At 42.5% G+C, this 20992-nt stretch overlaps 1 protein-coding gene across 2 annotated transcripts in view; it reads left to right on the top strand.

The window, feature by feature from the left end:
• Positions 1–20885, top strand: part of nfxl1 (nuclear transcription factor, X-box binding-like 1) — a 35857-nt gene extending 14972 nt beyond the window's left edge. The window contains exons 3-23 of one of the 2 annotated variants that reach the window (XR_009656167.1): positions 97–206; positions 288–418; positions 684–862; positions 949–1110; positions 1345–1445; positions 1529–1643; positions 1722–1846; positions 1972–2094; positions 2216–2306; positions 3357–3477; positions 3551–3710; positions 3962–4053; positions 4546–4567; positions 8959–9096; positions 9172–9338; positions 10172–10241; positions 11223–11327; positions 13092–13178; positions 15232–15512; positions 19280–19333; positions 19413–19442. Coding sequence is in view for 1 of the 2 variants with exons in the window: in XM_060937845.1 (XP_060793828.1) it covers positions 97–206; positions 288–418; positions 684–862; positions 949–1110; positions 1345–1445; positions 1529–1643; positions 1722–1846; positions 1972–2094; positions 2216–2306; positions 3357–3477; positions 3551–3710; positions 3962–4053; positions 4546–4567; positions 8959–9096; positions 9172–9338; positions 10172–10241; positions 11223–11327; positions 13092–13178; positions 19280–19333; positions 19413–19586 (2327 nt within the window). In the remaining variant the exon portion in view is untranslated. Of the gene's footprint in view, positions 1–96; positions 207–287; positions 419–683; positions 863–948; positions 1111–1344; positions 1446–1528; positions 1644–1721; positions 1847–1971; positions 2095–2215; positions 2307–3356; positions 3478–3550; positions 3711–3961; positions 4054–4545; positions 4568–8958; positions 9097–9171; positions 9339–10171; positions 10242–11222; positions 11328–13091; positions 13179–15231; positions 15513–19279; positions 19334–19412 lie in introns of both variants that reach the window. The other variant, XM_060937845.1, reaches the window with a different exon arrangement.
• The last annotated feature ends 107 nt before the right edge of the window (positions 20886–20992 follow it).

The following is a 20992-nucleotide window of genomic DNA, read 5'->3' as shown; positions in this document are numbered from 1 at the left end:
GTGATGTGATGGGATTGTCAGAAAATCATGGGATTTTATATTTGAGGCAGTTATGACATTGTGTGTGTGTGTGTGTGTGTGTGTGGGGTCATTCAGGAGGAGATGTGTCAGACCTGGAGCGTACTCGTCAGTACCTGAATGAGGCTTTCCAGTCTGGGGCCATTACCTGCCTCATCTGCATCGCCTCTGTGAAAAGAACACAAGCGGTGAGGCACGCACATGCAGAAAACACATTTGGACATCGTCAGGAGTTAATTCATTTCCATTTTTGTCCTCTTTCCTCTCAGGTTTGGAGCTGTGTCGGCTGTTATTGTATCTTCCACATCCCATGTATTCAGAAATGGGCTAAAGACTCCATCTTCCTTGTTTCCTCAATAACAGATGAGGATTTTGGTAAAAAAGATCACCCCTGGCCCTGGTGAGGAACTGACCAATCAAAACACAGCTGGGTAGCACCTGTTAATCAGACCATACTTAGAATACATCTAGCACTCACTAGCCAGTCATAATACGGCTGAATTGTACCCAGCATACTGACCATTCAGAGCACAGCTGGATGAATTTTTGGCATATGGTGGTTATTGACGGTACAATATATTGTTATGCTTAGTATGTGCAGTATTATCATGGACACTGAGTCTCTATATAACCTAATTCTCTTTCTCTCCGATTCCTGCCTCCAGTCCTAAATGTAGATATCAGTATACCCCTCAGCAGACTCCGACTCGCTATTACTGTTACTGTGGGAAGGAGGTGGAGCCTGATCCTGACCCTTGGCTCCTCCCACATTCTTGTGGACAGGTGTGTGACCGAGAGTTTAAACCTCCATGTGGACATCGCTGCCTTCTGCTCTGCCATCCAGGTATACGCATGCACACTGTTATGCTCATATATTTGACTGATTTTTGTATTTATTTTTTTTTTAAATATTTTGTCTGTGTCTCTTAGGTCCATGTCCCCCATGTCCAAAGATGGTGAGTGTGTCATGTGTGTGTGGGAAAGCCGCCCCTGTCCCACGCCGTTGCAGTCATAAAGCCTGGACATGTGGGAAGATTTGTGGCCGCACCTTACTCTGCAAGATTCACATCTGTGCGCACACCTGTCACGCAGGTAATGCACACCATCTGCCTTACAGGCACCTACACACACCTGTCTTGCAGATACCATGCACCATCAGTCTCACAGAGACCTGCACCATCAGTCTCTCAGAGACCTACACACATCTGCCACATGGGTAACACACACAAAATCCAAACCTGCACATACATCTGTGTCACAGGTAACACACCCTGCCCTCTCTCTCGGACATCTGTTGGACACACTGGTAACTCTCTCCTTTCACAGGTGAGTGTGAGCCATGTCCGAGAGTGAGCGTGCAGAAGTGTGTGTGTGGCAGGAAGAAGGCAGAGCGTCAGTGTGCCAGTCCCGTGTGGCACTGTGACCAGGTGACCTTTGACCTCTCACATTTTGAATGTACAATCTCCTATCTCATGTTTATAGTATAACCTCCTGTGTGTTACCTGTGCAGGTGTGTGGCCAGCCACTGCCATGTGGGAACCACACGTGTGAGCGAGTGTGTCACACAGGTGTGTGTGGAGAATGTCCTCGTGCAGAGAACCGTACCTGTCCATGTGGCAAGAGCAGTGAGTGCGCGCACACACGCACACACACATCTACCTGTATATTGTAGTGCCTTATTAATGTGTGTGTGTGTGTGTCAGAGTGTGCATTACCATGTACAGCTGACGTTCCTACTTGTGGTGACACCTGTGAAAAGAAACTGGACTGTGGCTTACACACCTGTACAATGCGCTGCCATAGAGGACCCTGTGAGACCTGCCGCCAGGTACACACACACACGCGTGCGCACACTTCTGCTCATGTTGTTACACTCTCTCTTAATTTCTGTGGCCTGTCCAGTGTTCCAGGTTTCACCAATAGGGGACATGTTATGAAATTTTGTGTGTGTAGGAGGTGGAGAAGCAGTGTCGGTGTGGGCGCTACACCAGGCGCATGCCCTGCCATAAGGAGTATCTGTGTGAGTCTAAATGCACTCAAATGCGCAGCTGCAACAGACACCAGTGCAAAAGGAAGGTGATCACTCACGCTCACTCACTCACTCACTCTCTCGCACGCACACGCACACACTCTCTTGCATAATGTTGTCTTGGAATAGTCTGCTTTTCGTAATACTTTAGGTGTGTGTCTGTTGTAGTGTTGCCCAGGTAACTGTCCACCATGTGATCTGAATTGTGGCAGAACGCTGGGCTGTCGGAACCACAAGTGCCCCTCTGTTTGTCATCAAGGTAACCAGTATGCGCGTGCACACACCTGAGTCTACTGTAAATATATGCAGTATTGGAACACAGCCTGTGCGACTTCTAAACAGTAGCACTAGTTAATATTCAGTGCCAATGTTGTAGTGATTTGACCTTTGATTAGTGTTTATGCAGGGGTGTGTGTGTGTGTGAGTGAGCGAGAGAGACAGATAAGCACATAGACAAGGTCAGTGAGTCACAGTTTATAGGTCATCTCACCCTTATTTTAATTGCTTGTTTGTCTCTTTTTGTTAGTCGTTGTCAGCCTCTGCTTTGTGTGTGAGTGAAATGCTAAGTGGTGTATAGCGCTTGGGACAGTGTGTGTAATGTGTTCTTATCAAAATGTCACCTCACTGCAGTGCTCTTTACATCACCCAGAGTTCAGTCCATCTCATTTCAAAATATAAAGTGCACCACTAAACAAACTCCACAAATTAACACACGTGCTTGTGTTGTATATCCTGCACGACTGTTGTTTTATTATTTGGTTCTGCACACAAGGTCACATCTAGTTGTGGTTCAACTGCAGGAACCCTTTCTGGAACCCAAGCATCTTTTCAGTAGGCAAGAAACTCAGGAACCTTCAAACCGTTTTCAAAACCTTGTGAGCATTCTCAGGAACCCCAAAACCTTTGTCTGGAACCCAGTAACCTTCCTTGGGAACCTCTTCAGAAATGTAAGAACTGTATGTGACCCCATCCTCTATGAATGACCTTATCATGAAAGTCATGGTTCCTGCAGTGAGGCTTCTCAGAGCCTTGGTGTCTCCGACCCCAGATACTTCTCTAGCTTTTCAGAAGGTTTCTGAACTTAGGCTATTCAAGTGGTTTCAGAATGCTTTAGTTCATTGGATAGTTCCAGAGTGGTTTTTTTTTTTTTTTTTTTTACTTGTTCCTCAGAAGTGTCAGTGTTACATTATGCATGATCCACAGCTGAGGTTTCATCACTGTGTAAATTTACTGATGCTGTTGTCCAATGAACAAAAAATATTTTGAGTTGCATTCCAGATTATAATTTTGTGTGTTTGTTTTGTTTCAGGGAGTTGTTACCCCTGTCCTGAGGTGGTGCAGGTTAAATGTGCATGTGGTTCCACATCTCTGAGTGTTCCATGTGGACGCGAGAGGAGTACCAAACCTCCACGCTGCAGGGAGATTTGCAGGTACGCACATGCATGCATGCACGCACACAGTGGGTAATGATGTTTATATTGACATGTTCATGTGTGTGCATAGGACTCCTCCATCATGTCATCACCCCTCCCGTGAGCAGCACAGGTGTCACTTCGGTGCGTGTCCTGTGTGTAAGCAGGTGTGTCAGCTGCCTTTACCTGGATGTACACACCTGTGCCAAGCACCATGCCATGACCAGGTGCTGCTCAAAGCCAACAACCGGGTGAGAGAAACGCGCGCATGCGTGCACACACCCCTGTGGTGCATGCTATTTACAAAATAATGTTGTTTTGCATGTCAGTGATGTGAATCAGACTTGTGTAGCAGGCACAATGAGACTTTCCCAGTTTTGTGGGGTGTGTGTGTCTTGGAGAGAAGAAAACATTTACAACCAGATGCTCGTGATAAAATTTGTTCAGAGTGATGCAACTGCAGAAAACTTCTTACTGTGCTTCCTGTGTGTGTGTTGTGCAGGTTCAGTTAGCAGGACCGTGGGAACAGCAGACCACTCCGGCATTTGAGTTCAAGGCATTACAGTGTCCTCCCTGCCAAGTGCCCATACCCACGTATGTACACCACACACAAACACACGAGTTGTAGATGAGACAGTGTGCATCTTTTCTCTTTCAAACACAGATGTGATTCTGCTTTTAACAATGACATGAACGCTGAACACTTCATCACCTTGTAACTCCATAAATCGTGGGGGGGGGGTGTTTGTTTTTTTAAATATATATATCAGCACTAGGTGTTGGGTGATGAGGTGCAGGAGAGTACACCTCATATCAGGAAAGATGGAGAGTGAGAGAGAGAAAGTAATAATGTGTGGAAGTAAGGGAGCAAGTGTGACGGAGGGAGTGTGAGTGAGTTGCGGAGTGAGGGAGAGAGAGGGGGAGTATGATTGTGTGTGTTCAGTATGGCACAAAGCTTGTAACTTGCAGCAGTGAGCATACTGCCATACTCCTGCCAGGCTCTGTGTGTGTTTGTGGTTACCCCCTTCTGTGAAGCTCAACAAAAACTAAACAATGATGACATGTTGTATATTTGTCTCTCCACAGGGCTTGTCTTGGGGAGCATGAGGTAAACACACAATTGAACACATCTGCTGGTTAGAGTGTGCCTTTCTCCTTTTTTTTACTCTTATATTGTTTTAATGTTTATACGGTATTATACATGTTAATAATTATTCAAATTAGACTAACAAAATTAATTCTTAAAAAAGCTGACCACCTAGCTACGCTTTACAGAGCCCACTATGAGAACAGAGGGTCTAAAGAAACAAACCAAACCAAAAAAAAGCATCATCATTGCTATAGTTCCTGTATAAAGTTGTCTCTGTGTGTGTGTGTGTGAGCTGAAGGTACATGTACACGATGTGTACACACACAGTAAGACTTGAGCTTAAAAGTATGTAAGATACACAGTATATAGCTGAATGGTGTGTTGGATAAGACTAAAGGTCAACACCAGACTAATCCCTCTGCCCTGCTGAAATGTCACGCACTGTGTGTGTGCACGCGCATGCTCATTGGGCCTTGCGTTTACCTTCATTATTCAGGAATAATAAAGGGACGGACGGTACAGGACTTTATCACTTAATTTGTCGAAGAACCATTGTGAAGCTTTGCATGATCACATGCACAGTCACAAGTCTGACTGCTTGTTAACGATCACTGCTGTCATCCTTTAATCCACCAACTTTCAGAAACCTATGGTAGCGCGATGTCAAAGCAGTGTTTTTATCTCTTGATCAATCAGACTGTAGCTTCATGGGCAAGTGAGAAACATGGAGGGGAAAAAAGTGCTGCTGATAAATAGAATAAGCAAAGATGAGATATACGACATAGATGCATTTTAGTGCAGAAAACACACCTCCTCCTGGCCAAAAGCTCCGTTTATTGTTAAATCTACTCATTAGATAGCTAACTAGCCATAAGAATGTTGCTATGGTTATGGTGTATGCGCACCATACAAATGCATTTTCTATAGAAAAATGCTGTATTGTGTGAAAGCAGCCTTGTGCAACTGCTACAGCCTGTGGTTATGATGATGATGATGTGTAGGAGTTTCTAGGTGGGTCTGTTTTTGAGTTAGCATCATTTAATTAATAAAAACTTTCACAGTCAGCATTTCAATTATGACTCCCTCGCACAGGTACGCATGAGCACGCATGACCGACCGCGTGCGCACACAAAAGCCATGACACTGCTGAGCAGGAGTTCCGTTCTGCTGGACCAGGATAAACACACTTTTTAAACTTTAACATGTTTCATGTTGTGTTCAGACCAGGGTCATGGTTTAAAATAAAAATCAGAGAGATGGTTTCTCCAGATGATGTTGATCTATGCACTGTTGCTTTTGCCGTGCATTTACAATCCCAAACTAGAAAAAGTTGGGGCAGTATGGAAAATGCAAATAATAATAATAATAAAAAAAAAGAGAGCGTTATTTTGATTTGTATTTCATGTTTTGTCTCGTCAACTTCATTTGTTAATGAAGGCCTGCATTTCAGGCCTGTAACACATTCCAAAAAAAAGTTGGGACAAGGCAATTTAGGGTAGTAACGAGGTAAAACGATTAAATAATGAAGTGATTCAAAACAGGTGATGTCAATAGGTGATTGAAATCATGATTTAATACAAAATCAATGTTCAGGAAAGGCCTAGTCTTTGAGGGGCAAAGATGGGCCAAGGATTTGTAGTTTGTCCAGTGTGTGAGGGGGAAAATTATTGAAATGTGTAAAAACAATGTTTCTCAAAGAGGAGACACAAAGGAATTTTCACCCTCTGTGGTGCATAATATCATTAAAAGATTCAAGGAATCTGGAGGAATTTCGGTGTGTAAAGGGCAAGGGCACGAGCCTAAGCTGAACACCAGTGATCTCTGATCCCTCAGACAGCACTGCACCAAGAATTGTCGTTCACGTATAGCTGGTATCACCACACAGGCTCAGGATTCCTTTGGCAAACGTTTGTCAAGCACTTCAATACAGAGTTACATCCCCAAATGGCAGTTAAAACTTTTATGCCAAAAGGAAGCCTTAGGTTAACTGTGTCCAGAAGCACTGTTGATTTCTCTGGGCTTGGCAGCATCTGGGATGGACCATCACACAGTGGAAACGTGTATCATGGTCAGACGAATCAGCATTCCATAGGTCTTTTTTTTTTTTTTTGAGAAATGGATGCCGTGTACTCAGGACCATAGGTGAAAAGGGCCACCTAGACTGTTACCAAGAAGTTCAAAAGCCAGGGTCTGTCATGTATGGGGTTGTCTGTGCCCTTGGCAAAGGTAACTTACACTTCTGTGATGGCAGCATTAATGTGGAAAAGTACATTGAGGTTTTGGAGCAACGTATGATGCTTTCAAGATGACCAACTTTTTTGGGAAAAAAAAAGGGATATTTCAAAAAGACAATGCAAAACCACATTCTGCACACATTACAAAGGTATGGCTGTGGAAGAAGAGGGTGGCTGTCCCCAATGGAGGATGTGTGGCAAATTTTTAAACCAAAAATATGACTATGATGAATCCGTACTGTTGCACATCTTAAGACCTGTTTGCAGGAAGAATGGGACACCTGAAACACTTTGAAACACCTGAAACACTTTTATCGCTTGGTGTCTTCAGTCCCTAAACATCTTTTAAACCAGGAGTTCTGAACCTTTTCTGCTTAAAGCCCACCTGTTCATACTTGTAACGAGGCGGGGCCCATTAAAAAAGATCCACAATTATTTTGGTTCATCTGTTCTGTTAGAATCTAATTTATTGTAAAGTGTATTAATGGAACACAGCATCACTCCCTGTCACAGATGGGAGCCCAGGAATTAAATAAATGCAATAAAAAACAAGCTGATTTTTAATTGTAGGTATTGTATTTAAAACTATGGATGTGCCAGAAGCCAACATAAAACCATGCATGCAGGGCATTCTCAGTCAAAAGGGATTTGACTGATGATCCACTTTTGATGATCCAAAAGTGGAGTCTGGGCGATTAACACGAGAACTTACTGCCATGTTTGTGTACAGCAAACTAAGTTATTAAAACTAAGAAGTACACTCAAAAGAAATCGATATAGAAACCACTTAATAGGATAGATCCTTACACACTAACAGTGAAGGATTTTTCTTCCAAGTTGGAAAATTATCCATCTGTTGAGTTCCCCAACATCTCAAACTACCTGGTGCTGCAGACATCGTTCTACATGGACAAGCAGATGAAAACCTGGAAGAGCATGGAGGCCTACAACTTTTTATATGTGGCTGGGTTAAAGATCTGGGGATCAGGACACTACGAGATGGACTGTGGTCAAGGGAGCAAAGTGCAGGAAGAGTGTTTATTAGTAGATGTGATGTTTACAAAAACAAAACAAATGAAAGCAGAATCATAAAGCAGAGTATTTAAACAGCATTATAAACATGGCTAGAGACAAATGTGATAATACTTTGCAAAACCTTTGTGAAAACAGCTTCTGTATCTGCACGTGCTGATTGCGCTCAAATCGGTATCGGGTGTTTCCCATAATGACTGGGTCCCAAGAGTGCGTGCAATGAGCTCCGTGAGCGAGTGCGGCTGCTTGAGCTGCGCCATACTCAAGTGCGCAAAGGCGTGACAGTCGTGTTCATATGCTGTGCGACCACAATTTTATATTGCCACCAAAGTGCCTCATCTTCATCGATAACCCATCGCAAAGCATTGCGAGCTGTAGTGTGACCGTAGCTTAATGAGGCGGATGTGACGTTGGATGCAACCCAGCAATTGTACCCTACTACAAGTAAAAATTAGCTTCAACTTGAAAAAAAATTGTGGCCCACTAGATGGCGCTTCACAGCCCACTAATGGGCCATGGCCCAGTGGTTGAGAAACACTTTTAAACATTTTGAGAAGCAATGGTAACATTTCAAAACGGTAAACGCTTTACCATCCCAACTGTTTAAAAAATGTGTTGCAAGAATGAAAATTGAAGTTTATTTTGAAAAAAAGATCAAATTCATGAAGTGAAACATCAAATAATGTGCTGCTGTATTGTTTTGAGTGCAATATAGGTTAAAGATTATTTACAAATAGTTGTTTCAGGTTTAATTTCAACATACCGACCCAACTTTTTCTCATTTGGAGTTGTAATAACTTTTCTCATTTCTTTATTTATTTCACAAGGTCATGGTCACACTTCGATGCTATCAGCAACACAACGTTCATAAGACACTTAAACTTTTTAGAAGCTGTAAACGGGAAGCAGTTTCTTTTGTGTGTGGGTTTGGATGTGGGTGTAAACCATTCTCATTACACTAACAATAACATTGTGATTTAGGCTACTATAGTAGTTTAGCCCTGGTCAGTTTGGCCTAGCTAAGTATATCCTGGGTCACTTTAGTTCAGGAAAGTTTGACTTTGGCCTAAATTACCTATGCTAGTTTAGCCTTGCCCTGATTGGTGTAATGTGTGTGTGTGTGTGTGTGTCTGGGTAATGTAGGTGAGTCCAGTACTGTGTCATGCACGTGGGCCGTTCTCATGTGGCCGTGCATGTGGACGAACTTTGACATGTGGGAACCATAGCTGCAACCTGGAGTGCCATGCTGTGACCTTTGACCCTAAAAGGGGGAAAACCGAAGTATATCCCTTGCTCATTTTCTCTCATTCTTATGTTTGTTTATTTAGGCTCGCTATGACGTGTGTTTGTGTGTAGGCTGGGAAGGAGTGTGAACAATGTGAAGAGGGCTGCTCTAAGCCCCACCCCACTGGATGCCCCCACCCATGTGCCCTCCCCTGCCACCCTGGCGACTGCCCCCCCTGCACTCAGATGATCAGACAGCGATGCCACTGCAAGATGTCCAACCTGTACATTGAGTGCCTGTGGGTCTCTCTCTCTCACACACACACACACACACACACACACACACAAACGTGTGCTAACTAGGAACACTGAATTGAGTTTCCTACTGTTCCTGAGCAGGGCTGTGTTGGCAGAGCTAGAAAGAGTGCTGATCAATGATTGGTCAAACGCAAGCCCTTTATACACAGATATTCTGCAATATTTCAGCTTTGGTTGTTTACACTGAACCAAATAAAGCCACGCCAGTGTGTTTTTGCACACAGTGTGCTAGTGTTCTGCAACCAGGGACATTACACGTGACACAACAGAGCATCGGCATCTAGGGTGATGTATAACACACTACACATTGGAAATATGAATATCCCGAGAATAATCGCAGATAAACTGAGTAAGGTGCTTTTGTTAGCTGTGCACATTTATGCTACTCTTCAAATGCCAACAAAGTTACTGTGATCAGAAATATGTTGGAGGAGAAATTGAAGAGAAGTAGGAAGTGATTTGAGGCAGAAAGGCCTTGGATGCCATAGATAAAGACTCTCTTGAATTTGCCCTGGTCTCAGAAGAATGTCAAAAACATTACACCCCTGTTTCGCCATGCCACCTGTCCCTTTTTACACAGATGTTGTTCCTGCCTCTGTTACCATCAATTGTTCTGGGTCAGAGGCGGAACAACATAAACCCCCTCTTCTGCATTCAAATGCGAGGTGGAATGCGAATGCAGAATGTGCGGTGGTATAAAGGAGTAAGATTCCTGCCTTGAACAGGCTGTGTAAAAGGGACTAAAGAATGGTCCTGAGAATGGCTCTAGCTAGAGTGTAGTTGTTGTATATAGCTTGTGTGTGTGTGTGTGTAGGAAGCTGACCTCTGCTGATGATGAAGGTAGAAGACTCCTCACCTCCTGCAAGAACCAGTGCCCTAAACAGGTGTGTGTGTGTGTGTGTGTGTGTTCGTGCGTGTGTGTGTTCGTGCGTGCACTTGCTTTATCTCTGTAAATGTCATTCTTTTGCCTAACGCCACCTCTCATATCAGTGTCACAAGAATTCCTCTTACCCACATCACTCTGGCTATCACACCGTGTGTGTGTGTGTGTGTGTGTGTAAATGGTGTTAAATACTACAGTTGATTTGTGAAAGAAAAGTTTACTAACACAAATCAAAGAACGTTGGAACATTCCAGAGCCATAAAACCCAATGTTCCTAAACATTCTACCCTCTTTCATCTTTAAACACACACAAACACCACACAATCCTTTCAGCTCATCTCTCTCTCTCTCTCTCTCTCTCTCGGTCATAAAACCCACTGAGCTACTGTCCATTCCTCAAAGCCTGAGTAACAGTATCATATGGAAAATGAGGAAAAATAGATGGATTGGTACATTGCTGTTTTCTGGCATGTTTAGTTTACTAACCTGATTTACTGTTCAAATTAGATTTTTTTATTAGTTTATTCACATGATATTTGATGTCCTGTTTAATATTTAACACTAGTCTGTACAGTGCTCAGCTCCTGACCCATCTAGACATCATCAGACCCTAGCAATCACCAAGTTAATTTGACATTATGATTCTAGGTAATAAACAGTGACTTTGCAGATAAATATCAGAAGAGGCTCAAACTGAGCTATGCATATTTTTGAAAATGATATGAATTTTCAAGAATTTTAAATATGGTTCTTAATGTTCACATTGTCATGTTAAAATGAAAGTAATCCTATCTACATCATGAACAGAGCTGTAAATTTCAGGAAACTGCTAATGGTAATGGGTTCTGTGTTCCTGAGGCCATTCCACTTTTAAAATGATGTTGCATTGTTGATCATTTCCTGTGATAGTCTGTTTATGACATGACATTAGCATTAGATCATTACTATGCAATAAATTGTGTGTGTTTGTGTGCGTGTGTAGCTGAAGTGTGGGCATCGCTGTAAGGAGCTCTGTCATGTGGGAGAGTGTGAGGAGAACTGCAACCAGAGAGTCAAAGTCAAATGTCCATGCAAGAGGATCAAAAAGGTGCATATATGTGTGTGTGTGTGTGTGGGTAAAATATGATTCTGAAGGGCCCATCACATGAGCTGGTGTTGCTGCCTTGGTAGGGTGGGGCAGTATGACCATATATTATTTACCAGCTGGGAGGTCTGTATCGTGAAATACCGTGACCGAGGTCTTGAAAGTACTGAGCGAGGCCCTCTGGGCCGAGGTCAGTATTCAAAGCCGACGTCACGGTATTTCACCGTACGGACCGACCTTAAGCTGGTAAATAATATATTGATTTTTTTTCTTTACCAAATTCTAACAGAAAACAAGAGCGCCTGAAAGGGAAAACTGAGCTGAGCCACCATTTTGAATCCTCATTCATGGCTGTAATGCAAATTGCTTCCTCCTCGGTATACAAGTGCACTTCCATGGCAGGAAAAAAAACTACATTTTGCCGCCTATGTAATCCGCTATTTATACAAAATTGGGTCATTCGGGATTCAGCCATGTTTTTGCTCGGCGTTAGCAACAGTTACAGGTTTTTTAGCTTTCTCCTGAAATGTTTTTTTATTTCTTCTTCCTCAGGGTAGTAAAACTCGCTTTCGCTGTGAACACTGTCGTTATCACTATCCATGCTGTAAAATTAATGCTATTCTCCTGAGAAATGCTGGCAAAAATTTACAAGATTTTTGATAATCTTTTATAAATAAATCTTATTTAAAAAAAAAAAGATAAATGTTGACAAAAAATGCTACTGTGTTGTGAACGAGCGAGTCGCCAGAGGTCCATAATCAGGGTCCGTATCGTAGGATATGGACCCGCTCGCCAGCCAATCAGAGCGCAGGATTTGATGGAAACCGGACCGCAAAAAAAATGTTATACTTCACATTTCTAAATGTCTGCAACTGATTGGATATATAAAAACAAATTTTGTACAAGTCCTCTAACTTTTTTTTTTTTTTGGTCTCCTTTTTCTTAAAAATACATTTTACAATAAAATGTCAGACCCTACTGTGAACCCTTGTTGAAGTACTGAGGGTCCCCGTTCCCCCCCTTTAATGTTTTGTTAGCTAATTATCTTATTTTCCCTGCTAGCATGGAGAGTGTCACTAAATTCCCCCATCCTGTCTCCTACATTCCATACAGTTAATGTGATATTAACTGTTGAGTTTTTACGCAGCTGAAACGAGTGTTGTTTTTAATCCGGTTGGATAATGGGTTTACGATTTGTCCACCTCTGTAATATGGTTATTTATATTTACCTGTAAATCAGGTGCATAGATGTACTGCTCTTATTAACCTCCTGAGCTGCTGCTTTGCTCCACATTCCAGCATTTCTTGTGTTTAGAGATCCTGCCAACACACACGCGCGTGCACGCGCATACACATGGTCTCATTATTCTCAGCACACACTCAGCTTTAAATCTGACTCCTCTCTCTGTGGGTCTGATGAAGTGCGTCAGTGAGAGACACAAAATGTCTTTACAAAGTCACATATACTTATTGGAAAAGGCTTAAATATGTCAGTGCTAAAATGATTTAAAGATGTTCAGTGAACAGCATTTCCAAACAATAGACATTTGGAAAAAAAATCTGTTCTTTTCCATTTTTTTCTCTGATCTTTCTCATTCTGTAAGTAAGAACACGCACTTGGAATGAACTAGGACATCAAGCTTTCATCTAAAGTCAGGGTGACTTCCCAGTAAGGACATTAGAAGAAGACTTTGTTTGACTTCCTATAAAGGGCACTGATGACTCATCATGGATACCTTTTAAAATAACACGTGTGTGTGTGTGTAGGAGTTTTCGTGTTCCCACGCCAGGCAGGAGGAGAATCTGGTGGTGTGTGACAACACCTGTAAGGACCTACAGAGGAAATATGCTGAGGTAACACATGCATGCATACATACATATTGACTGAGTCATAATGTAAAATGTTAAAATAATTCTGAGTTTAACTTGATACAGAATGAGAACGAAGCAATGTGAACAGCATTGACAAAAACATGATCTGTCTTTTCTGTTACATATCAGATTTTGTTCTTGGTTTACATAACAGCACTGTTGGATTCTGATTTGTCAGAAGGTGTTCATTAATTTTAACATGACCAATTGTTTATATTAATGCACTCACGTCTAATATGTTGCCAAATCTATAGCATCAACTTATTCACAGGGACATGTACAGCAAACCGTCCACATAAAGGAATTTTAAAAAAAAATTGATAAAGCGAGGTTTTCTGTAAGCAGTGTGTTTTATGTAACATTTATGGAAGGAGTCTCCAGTGTCAGTGCTTTGTAAAGCCCCTTTCATATACAAAGTCCATGATTGTATGAAGTTAAAACAACACAGAATAGATGATAAATTTTCATTCCCACTCAGTCTCTCATAACATCGATTTGTACAGGTAGATTTTAACCTGCTAGGTTCTAGGCCTGCTGCACCTCCACTGGTGCCTGTCTGGTTAGCTGTGGAGTCATCAGCCGGGGACCACCATCCCTAGATATTTTTTTCCCCCTTATCCTGGAACATCTAGTGGCGGGGCAGTGAACAGGGACGTCTCCCTGACACTCCACACAACTCCATGCAGTTGCCGGCTCCCCAAATCTTGTCCTGCCTTCTTAGCCATAGCCAGAAGCTGGCCTTCTCTGCCTCTTTGGAAAACTTCCTAGTGGCTTTGTGTAGCTCTTTGCCCCATAGCCCCAAGTCTCAGAGCAGATGTAGTATTGAGTTTCCAGCAAAGCCCCTTGCGCCAGTCTCCAGTGGACAGAGTTTTGTGCTCCAACCACTTTTCCTGCACTCTGCAACCAGGTCTGCGTATTTCACCCTCTTCCTTTCATGGGCTGCCTCCAACCCCTCCTCCCAAGGCACAGTCAGCTCCCCCAGCAGCACTGATTTTTATGCCTGTTGACCAGAGCACCATATCTGGTCGCAGTGTTGTGCTGCAGATCTCTTGGAAAACAGAGCTGCCTACTTGGGTCGACCTCCAATCTCCACTCCGTCCCAGAAGAGAGGAGCAAGGGTGCTGGTCTCCTGGTGATGTCAATGGACTCCCCTTGCCTCTGAAAATTGATCCACTGATGGGTCATTGTCTGATTACCTTGGCTCACCTCTTGCTTGTTTCTCTCCACCACCTCCGCAAGTTTCCTGAGCACCTGGTCGTGTCTCCACCTGAATTGGCCCTGCGTAAGAGCAGTCCTGCAGCTTGCCACAATGAGCTGGAGGGAGACGTTGGTGGTCGCACAGAGTTCACAGGCTTGCTCTGTACCCAGCCACTGGTGCAGATTGCGGGGGGGAGGGGAGGGTGTTCTAGGTTGCTCGAATAAGGAAACCAAGTCAGGCTTGTGGCAGTTTCCATAAGTCTGCCCAGTTCACTACCTGGCTTGCCACCACCTCCCACGTTGTCCAGTGCCCCTGTGCCACAGCCCTCACCCTGTACTCCCCCTGAGCCATCCTTGTAACCTCAGAAATAACAAGGTCCTTCCTTTTGCTTCTTGCTGGCTCTGGACCACAAGATGGGTGGGTCACTCCATCCAAGGCTTGCCTGTCCTGATTGGACTGTACCCACTACCTCCTTGTGTTTCAGCCTGCCCACTGCTTTTTCCACTTCCTCTTCTGCCCTCCATTTCCTCCCTGTCTCCACACGGGCATGCATGTCTCTCTCAGGCTCCTCAGCTGAGTCCTTCGGCTCCATCACCAGCCTTGCCCTCTCATGCCTGTACCCAAGTGTAATGGATTTTAGGGGTAGGTGCAGTGTGTTCCTCCCGTACAAGTTTGCTGTTAAAAAGTGCTTTGGGAGTCCCAGCCATTTGTGGATGAATGAGTTGGCTTTTGCTTCCATCCTGCATACAGCTGTAGAGGTGACTCCACACAGCTTCAGTGGCTGCATTACCCTTGGGTACAAGATGAAGCTAAAGCATCACACCTTGTACTTTCCAGGTAGCTGGCTTGAATCGATCTTGACCAGGCCTGCTGATGGCTGCTGGAGGATGGACTTTCCTATTTCCTTGTCTGAGAGGCTGGATATGTACTGCCTTCCCAGACTTCGGATGGGCTGGTCTGCAATGTGGGGGGTGTCTTCTCCACCAATGGTGAAGGTGGCCTTGTCCTTCACCTTCGCTTTCCACAGGGAGAGACTCCTTGAATTTCATTCTGGCCCAAGTGATCAGTCATCTAGCCTCTTCAGGAGCCTAGCTGTTGCAAGGTGCGGTTTGAAGCAGGTATGTGAACAGAAAAGCAATGGACATTGTGTATTCCCACCTGAGTGTACATAATGGAATGCTATGGAGCGCAAACCTCTGCACAATGTGCAGGACATACGATACTGGCTATGATCAAGCTGAGATATTAGCTAGTTATCAACATGACATGAGACTGGCTGCATAATGTCTTTGTTGAGAGAGTTCTTTTCCTGTTTCTGAACATTTGTTTTGTTCATGTAAAGGCCATTTATAATATTTCTGCTTATATCTGCCAATGTTTTCTTTGCGTGTTTTGAGTTTGCTGCCAATTGCTTTATATTGAGGCAGTATGAGTAGTTCCGTCGCAGTGTCACTACATCATCCATCCTCGAAAAAAAAATCTCCCAGCCTAACTTGCCCAATGGGCAAGCAGCACTCAAAACATACTTGCCCGAAAAACAATTCCACTTGCCCAGAGCTTAATTTTATTTTGGAGAAGAGAAAATGCAATTGAATTTATTTATTTTTTTTTTTAAATAGGTGAAGCAGCGTAATTATCATAAATCCACAAAACCATAACACCAATATATGCAGACACATTCAGAAAGAAAGAAGTTCTAGTAGCAGAGGAATTAATAATTTAGGGTATATTAAGCTGTGGAGAGTTTTTAATGAGTATAATAATAATGCTGGAGCTTTATTTCTGTTATCGGAGGAACACTGTCCTGTGCAAAATGTCACCGTGGAACCAGAGTGTAGAAATGAACCTACAGTTCAAGATGGTTCTACACAAACTCGCTGAACTTTACAACAGCTGCACACATGTGAAATGGAAATGAATCAACTAAGGCAGGAAAAACTGTTTTGGATAAAATTGTTATTGTCCGTTACACACTGATCACACACTGAACTGTGTGACTCAGTTGTGCCTTTGAATAGAGAATAAATGAAAAGGGAACAGAACATTAACCGTTTTATTATTATTATTATTATTATTATTATTACTACTACTGCAAGAATGATTATAGTTATTGTATGACTACAGCTACAACTGGAATGTGCTGACTTTTAGTGTCTAATTATTGTACCATCCACTATTAGATAAAATTAAAATAAAATCTTACAATATTGTCTGAAAGTCTAGAGCAAGATATTTTGTTATTTTACAAATAACACTTCAGATATTGTTTTAACAATAATAAGCATCACTGTATAAAAGACAGAGTGCAGATAGCTGTGTAACTAGATGTCCTTGGGGTTGTTGAGACATGGAGGGGCAGGAATAGTTTACTATCCAGCCCACAGTTCAGGTTGGAGTCCTTTGAGAGTAAATGCTTTGGCTTTCGCAACATTCTGTTCCCAAAAGCTGATATCAGGGGGGAAAAGTCTTTACAGACAGGTTTTCCTGCTTCTGTGGTGTTTTGGTGTGTGTGTGTGTGTGTGTGTGTGTGTGTGTGTGTGTGTGTGTGTGTGTGTGGTTTTTTTTTTTTAATTAATTTTTTTAAACTGTTCTTCCGTGTCGGGACTTTTTGGGAAAAAGATGATCTATTCCAACGTGTAGCTAATGCTAACGCTAGGCCACAAATGTGCACCGTTATTTCAAAAGAATTTTGTACGGATCATACTAAGATTGTCCAAGTAATCCGGTAGTAGACCTTTTTTTTGCTGTAGATTTCTTTGGACAACAGTAACAGATGCCGGACATCTTCACTTTGCTTCAGTATGTGAACAGTCAATCACTGGGTCCTGTATGTGTTTATGATTTTTATGTCCCAATTTACAACCAATGGGAGACACCCTTTGTCGGCTGTCCACCAATCACAGGCTCCCATGCCACAATGACGGTATGTTGATAAATATTTAGAAAATAAAAATATCATTATGAAATATATGAAACCATCAAAAAAAAAAAAAAATATATATATATATATATATATATATATATATATATATATATATATATACACACACACACACTAGAGATAAGGAACATTATTCAGTGATGTTTTATATCACGATTAGAGTTAATAATAAAGTTCCAAGTTTGACACCTGCCCGCTTCAACCGCACTGCTGGCACACTCTTACCCCTTTTCCACCAAATCAGTTCCAGGGCTGGTTCGGGGCTGGTGCTGGTTCACAACTCGTTCAACTTGCGAGCCAGCTGAGAACCAGTTTGCTTTTCCATAGCTCGTGGTGCTAAGGGAAGCCACGTCATTACGTCGCTGTATACGTCAGTTACGTCGCTACATTTGCATAAACCTTGGCACGAATATCGAAGCAAAAACAACACGGAAGAAGCAGCAGCAGCAACAACAACAATAATAATGGATGACTTCGCTTTTGTACAGCTGCTGCTTCTCGTTGCTTAAAAATGGCGATCTTTCGCGGTCTTATTATTGTTGTTGGTCTTAACAACTCCGGCCCCCCGCTGACGTAAGCGGTTCTTTCCTCTGGCCCAGCAGAGAGTTGGTGCTAGCCTGGAACCGGTTTTTCTGGCCCCAGAGCCAGTTCTTTGTCAGTGGAAACAGAAAACCCGGTTCCAAACTAAGCATTGGCCCCGAACCAGCCCTGGAACTGCTTTGGTGGAAAAGGGGCAAATGTCCTCAACCCTTGTCGCCCTTAGCCAATTGCTATAATTACGTCATCACGTGGACTTTGAGCCAAGCTTTTCCAGTACACTCAAACACATGCATACTTCAATGAATTATAACCAAAAACAAGGACATTTGAATGATTTCCTCATAATATTTTTTGTGCTTTTATATATTGTATTGATGAGTAAAACTTTTTAATGCATTTCCCGTGAAATGAGACGAGCTACTTTAGACTGGTTCCCTGCTCTCTTAGCGACTGTGTTGCTTAGGTTGCCAGCACTAACTTTTGTCGTCCGATCAGACGATTGCCATTAAAGTTTTACTCGTCCTTGCACAGACTTTAGTCGTCTGGGACGATTGGACATGGTTTTTCAAGCATTGATCATTTTTAGGTCACTACCAGCAACATCGCGACTGGTCACAACGTGTAAATCTGATGGTTCTGATTCTCACTGGAGCTGTGGCAAAGGATTTCTGTAAATGTCACTAGGTTGCCAGGGGATAGATTAACATTTTGACTTTGATGTTTTGCTCCCATTCCCACATGATACCATTACTGCATGATAGCAGAAAATGTACGGTTTTGAGTGGGAATGGGCTATAAGAGTCAGATGTAAAGCTGTAATTTTGTGTTTTCTGACATCTTAAGGACCGAGCACTTGATGCTTTGTGGTTTCTCAGTAGCATGAAGTGCATGTTGTGCGTGCGTGTGTGTGTGTGTGGGGGGGGGGGGGGGGTTAAATCATTAACTTTGAGAAAGGGTAAAAAAAAAAAGGCTAGTGAGGGAATGACTGTTTATAGCTGCTATAACATAAATGACAACAGGGACTAACTTGTTTCAAAGACATTAATGTAACTATAAACAGAAAGTATGTGTCTGTTTGAAATTTCAGTCTGTTTCAGTGACTAAACATGTGAGAGTGAGTGAGGACAATTAGTCACCATGGTGATGGGGTGTAAAATGCACTATTGTGTGTTCAGCTTTGTGCTGCCACTGGGGGAACTAAAAATATGGGGCCATTAGTGCAAAACACAACCCTATACACACAAAGGCAGTAAACCCTAAGAACTCACTAGAGCTAATGGTGAATACCAGAGTTCATTACACACGCACACAACGAGCCCTCCAAGATGCTAACAACTTTCCTGGGATAAAACTAGGAATTAATTATTGTGTGTGTGTGTGTGTGTATGTGTGTATGTGTATCAGGCTCAAGAAGCAGAGGAGAGAGCAATCAAAGAAGAGGAGCTGAAGAAGCAGCAGGTCATTTTCCCCCTTCCATAAAGATGAATCTAATACTATCATTGTATTGTGTACTCATATATGTGTGCGTGTGTGTCAGGCTGAGCTGGAGGCCTTTGAGAAGCGGCAGAAAGGAAGGAGGAAGAAGAACAGACGCAACACAGAAGTGGAGACCCAGGAAGGGGTGTGGCTTAAATACAGGAAGTACCTCCTGGTGCCTGTCTGTGGGGTCCTATTGGCTGTTGGAGCATTTTTTCTTCTCCAAGCTAATTAGAGCACTGGACCAGTGACCATCACTGAGGCACCATTTTCTTTCTCTCTCTCTCTCTTTCATGCCCAGATCTTCAGTTTAATGTTGCCTGCTTTAATACACTCATCATCAGGATAACCAAGCTATGTATGTGCGTGTTATACATGTTCATCAGTGATATGCCACGCCTTCCAGTATTGCCCCCAAAAGCCACACTACTAAACCGCAAGAACATAACTGAAAGATGTGTATAGCTACCTCCTGATTGGTTGGATGTTTTGGTGGTCTACATAGAACGTGAAGAGAAAATTGGATATGTGATATGTTTTTCAATTTATATTATGTATGAGCTGAGACCTGGCTTTATGTATGCTAGTTCAATTTAGCAACAGAATGGCTGTTGGCTGTGGGAATTATGGGATTGCATTAACTGAGAAGCTGCGGAATCATGGCTCCCCAGAAAGTGTGTGAAGAACCCATCCAGTCTTTCATCATAGTACATCTTCAAACTTATCTCAACAACTGTGTGTGTGTGTGTGTTGCAGTCTCATCAAATTTAATTTGAATACTTCTAAGCCCGACATCCCTGTTGGATAGATTACGTTTATAATTATAAATTCATTTAGTTGTGTGTTAGTGTTATAAAAAGTAATGCTGAATCAGCAATTTTCAGTTTCACTCTTCAGGCTGTTTAATTTGAGGCCTGAGATTAAAACATAAGACATTTAAATGAAAAGTCCTCAAACTGGAATATTTTACAATGAGTGTTTCAGCATGTCATGAATAAAGTTTTGTTTAATTAAATGTGAAATTTGCTTTCTTTCTTCCAAACAGTGCCATGCTTCTGTTATGATAATTAGCACACTAACACTGGTTTCCTGACTCACTGAGATTTTTTGCACTGATGTAACGCACAGGAGACAATCCAGCGCTAAACCAGTGTGAGACGCATATGGCTGTTTCCGCCGAACTCAGCAACTGCAGCTGTGAGGAAGAGAGTGGTCAAGCTTTAAGAAAAGGTTACATCTTTTCACCTTTTGTGTTAACCTTTACAAATGAATCTGTTTTTCTGACCAATAGGGGGTGTGTCCAGCTGTAAATCCAGTTCTACATTTTTGTTGAGATGATTCCTTGTCACACTGTACAAAATCCTGTAGAATAAACTGTTGTGAATGCTGTAACAGACTGTGATAGCGTGTCTCCATGTCAGATTTATACAATGAAGATTTCCCTTATGATAGAGCTGTGATCAAAGAGGAACTGCACACTTGTCTTTTGAGCTGTAAATGAAATTTGACTGTACTGTGATGAAATAAATCAATGTTGGTGTTAATAGTGACAAAATTACCATTTTGTTTTATAAAAGCATTTTGTGAGTTGAAAATGGCTCAAGATGCTATATACTGATTAATATCATCCTGAATCTTGCA

This window comes from Neoarius graeffei, chromosome 13 (assembly GCF_027579695.1).
Source record: "Neoarius graeffei isolate fNeoGra1 chromosome 13, fNeoGra1.pri, whole genome shotgun sequence".
NCBI classification, from domain to species: Eukaryota; Metazoa; Chordata; class Actinopteri; order Siluriformes; family Ariidae; genus Neoarius; species Neoarius graeffei.
This window is presented reverse-complemented; position numbering and strand designations above follow the sequence as displayed.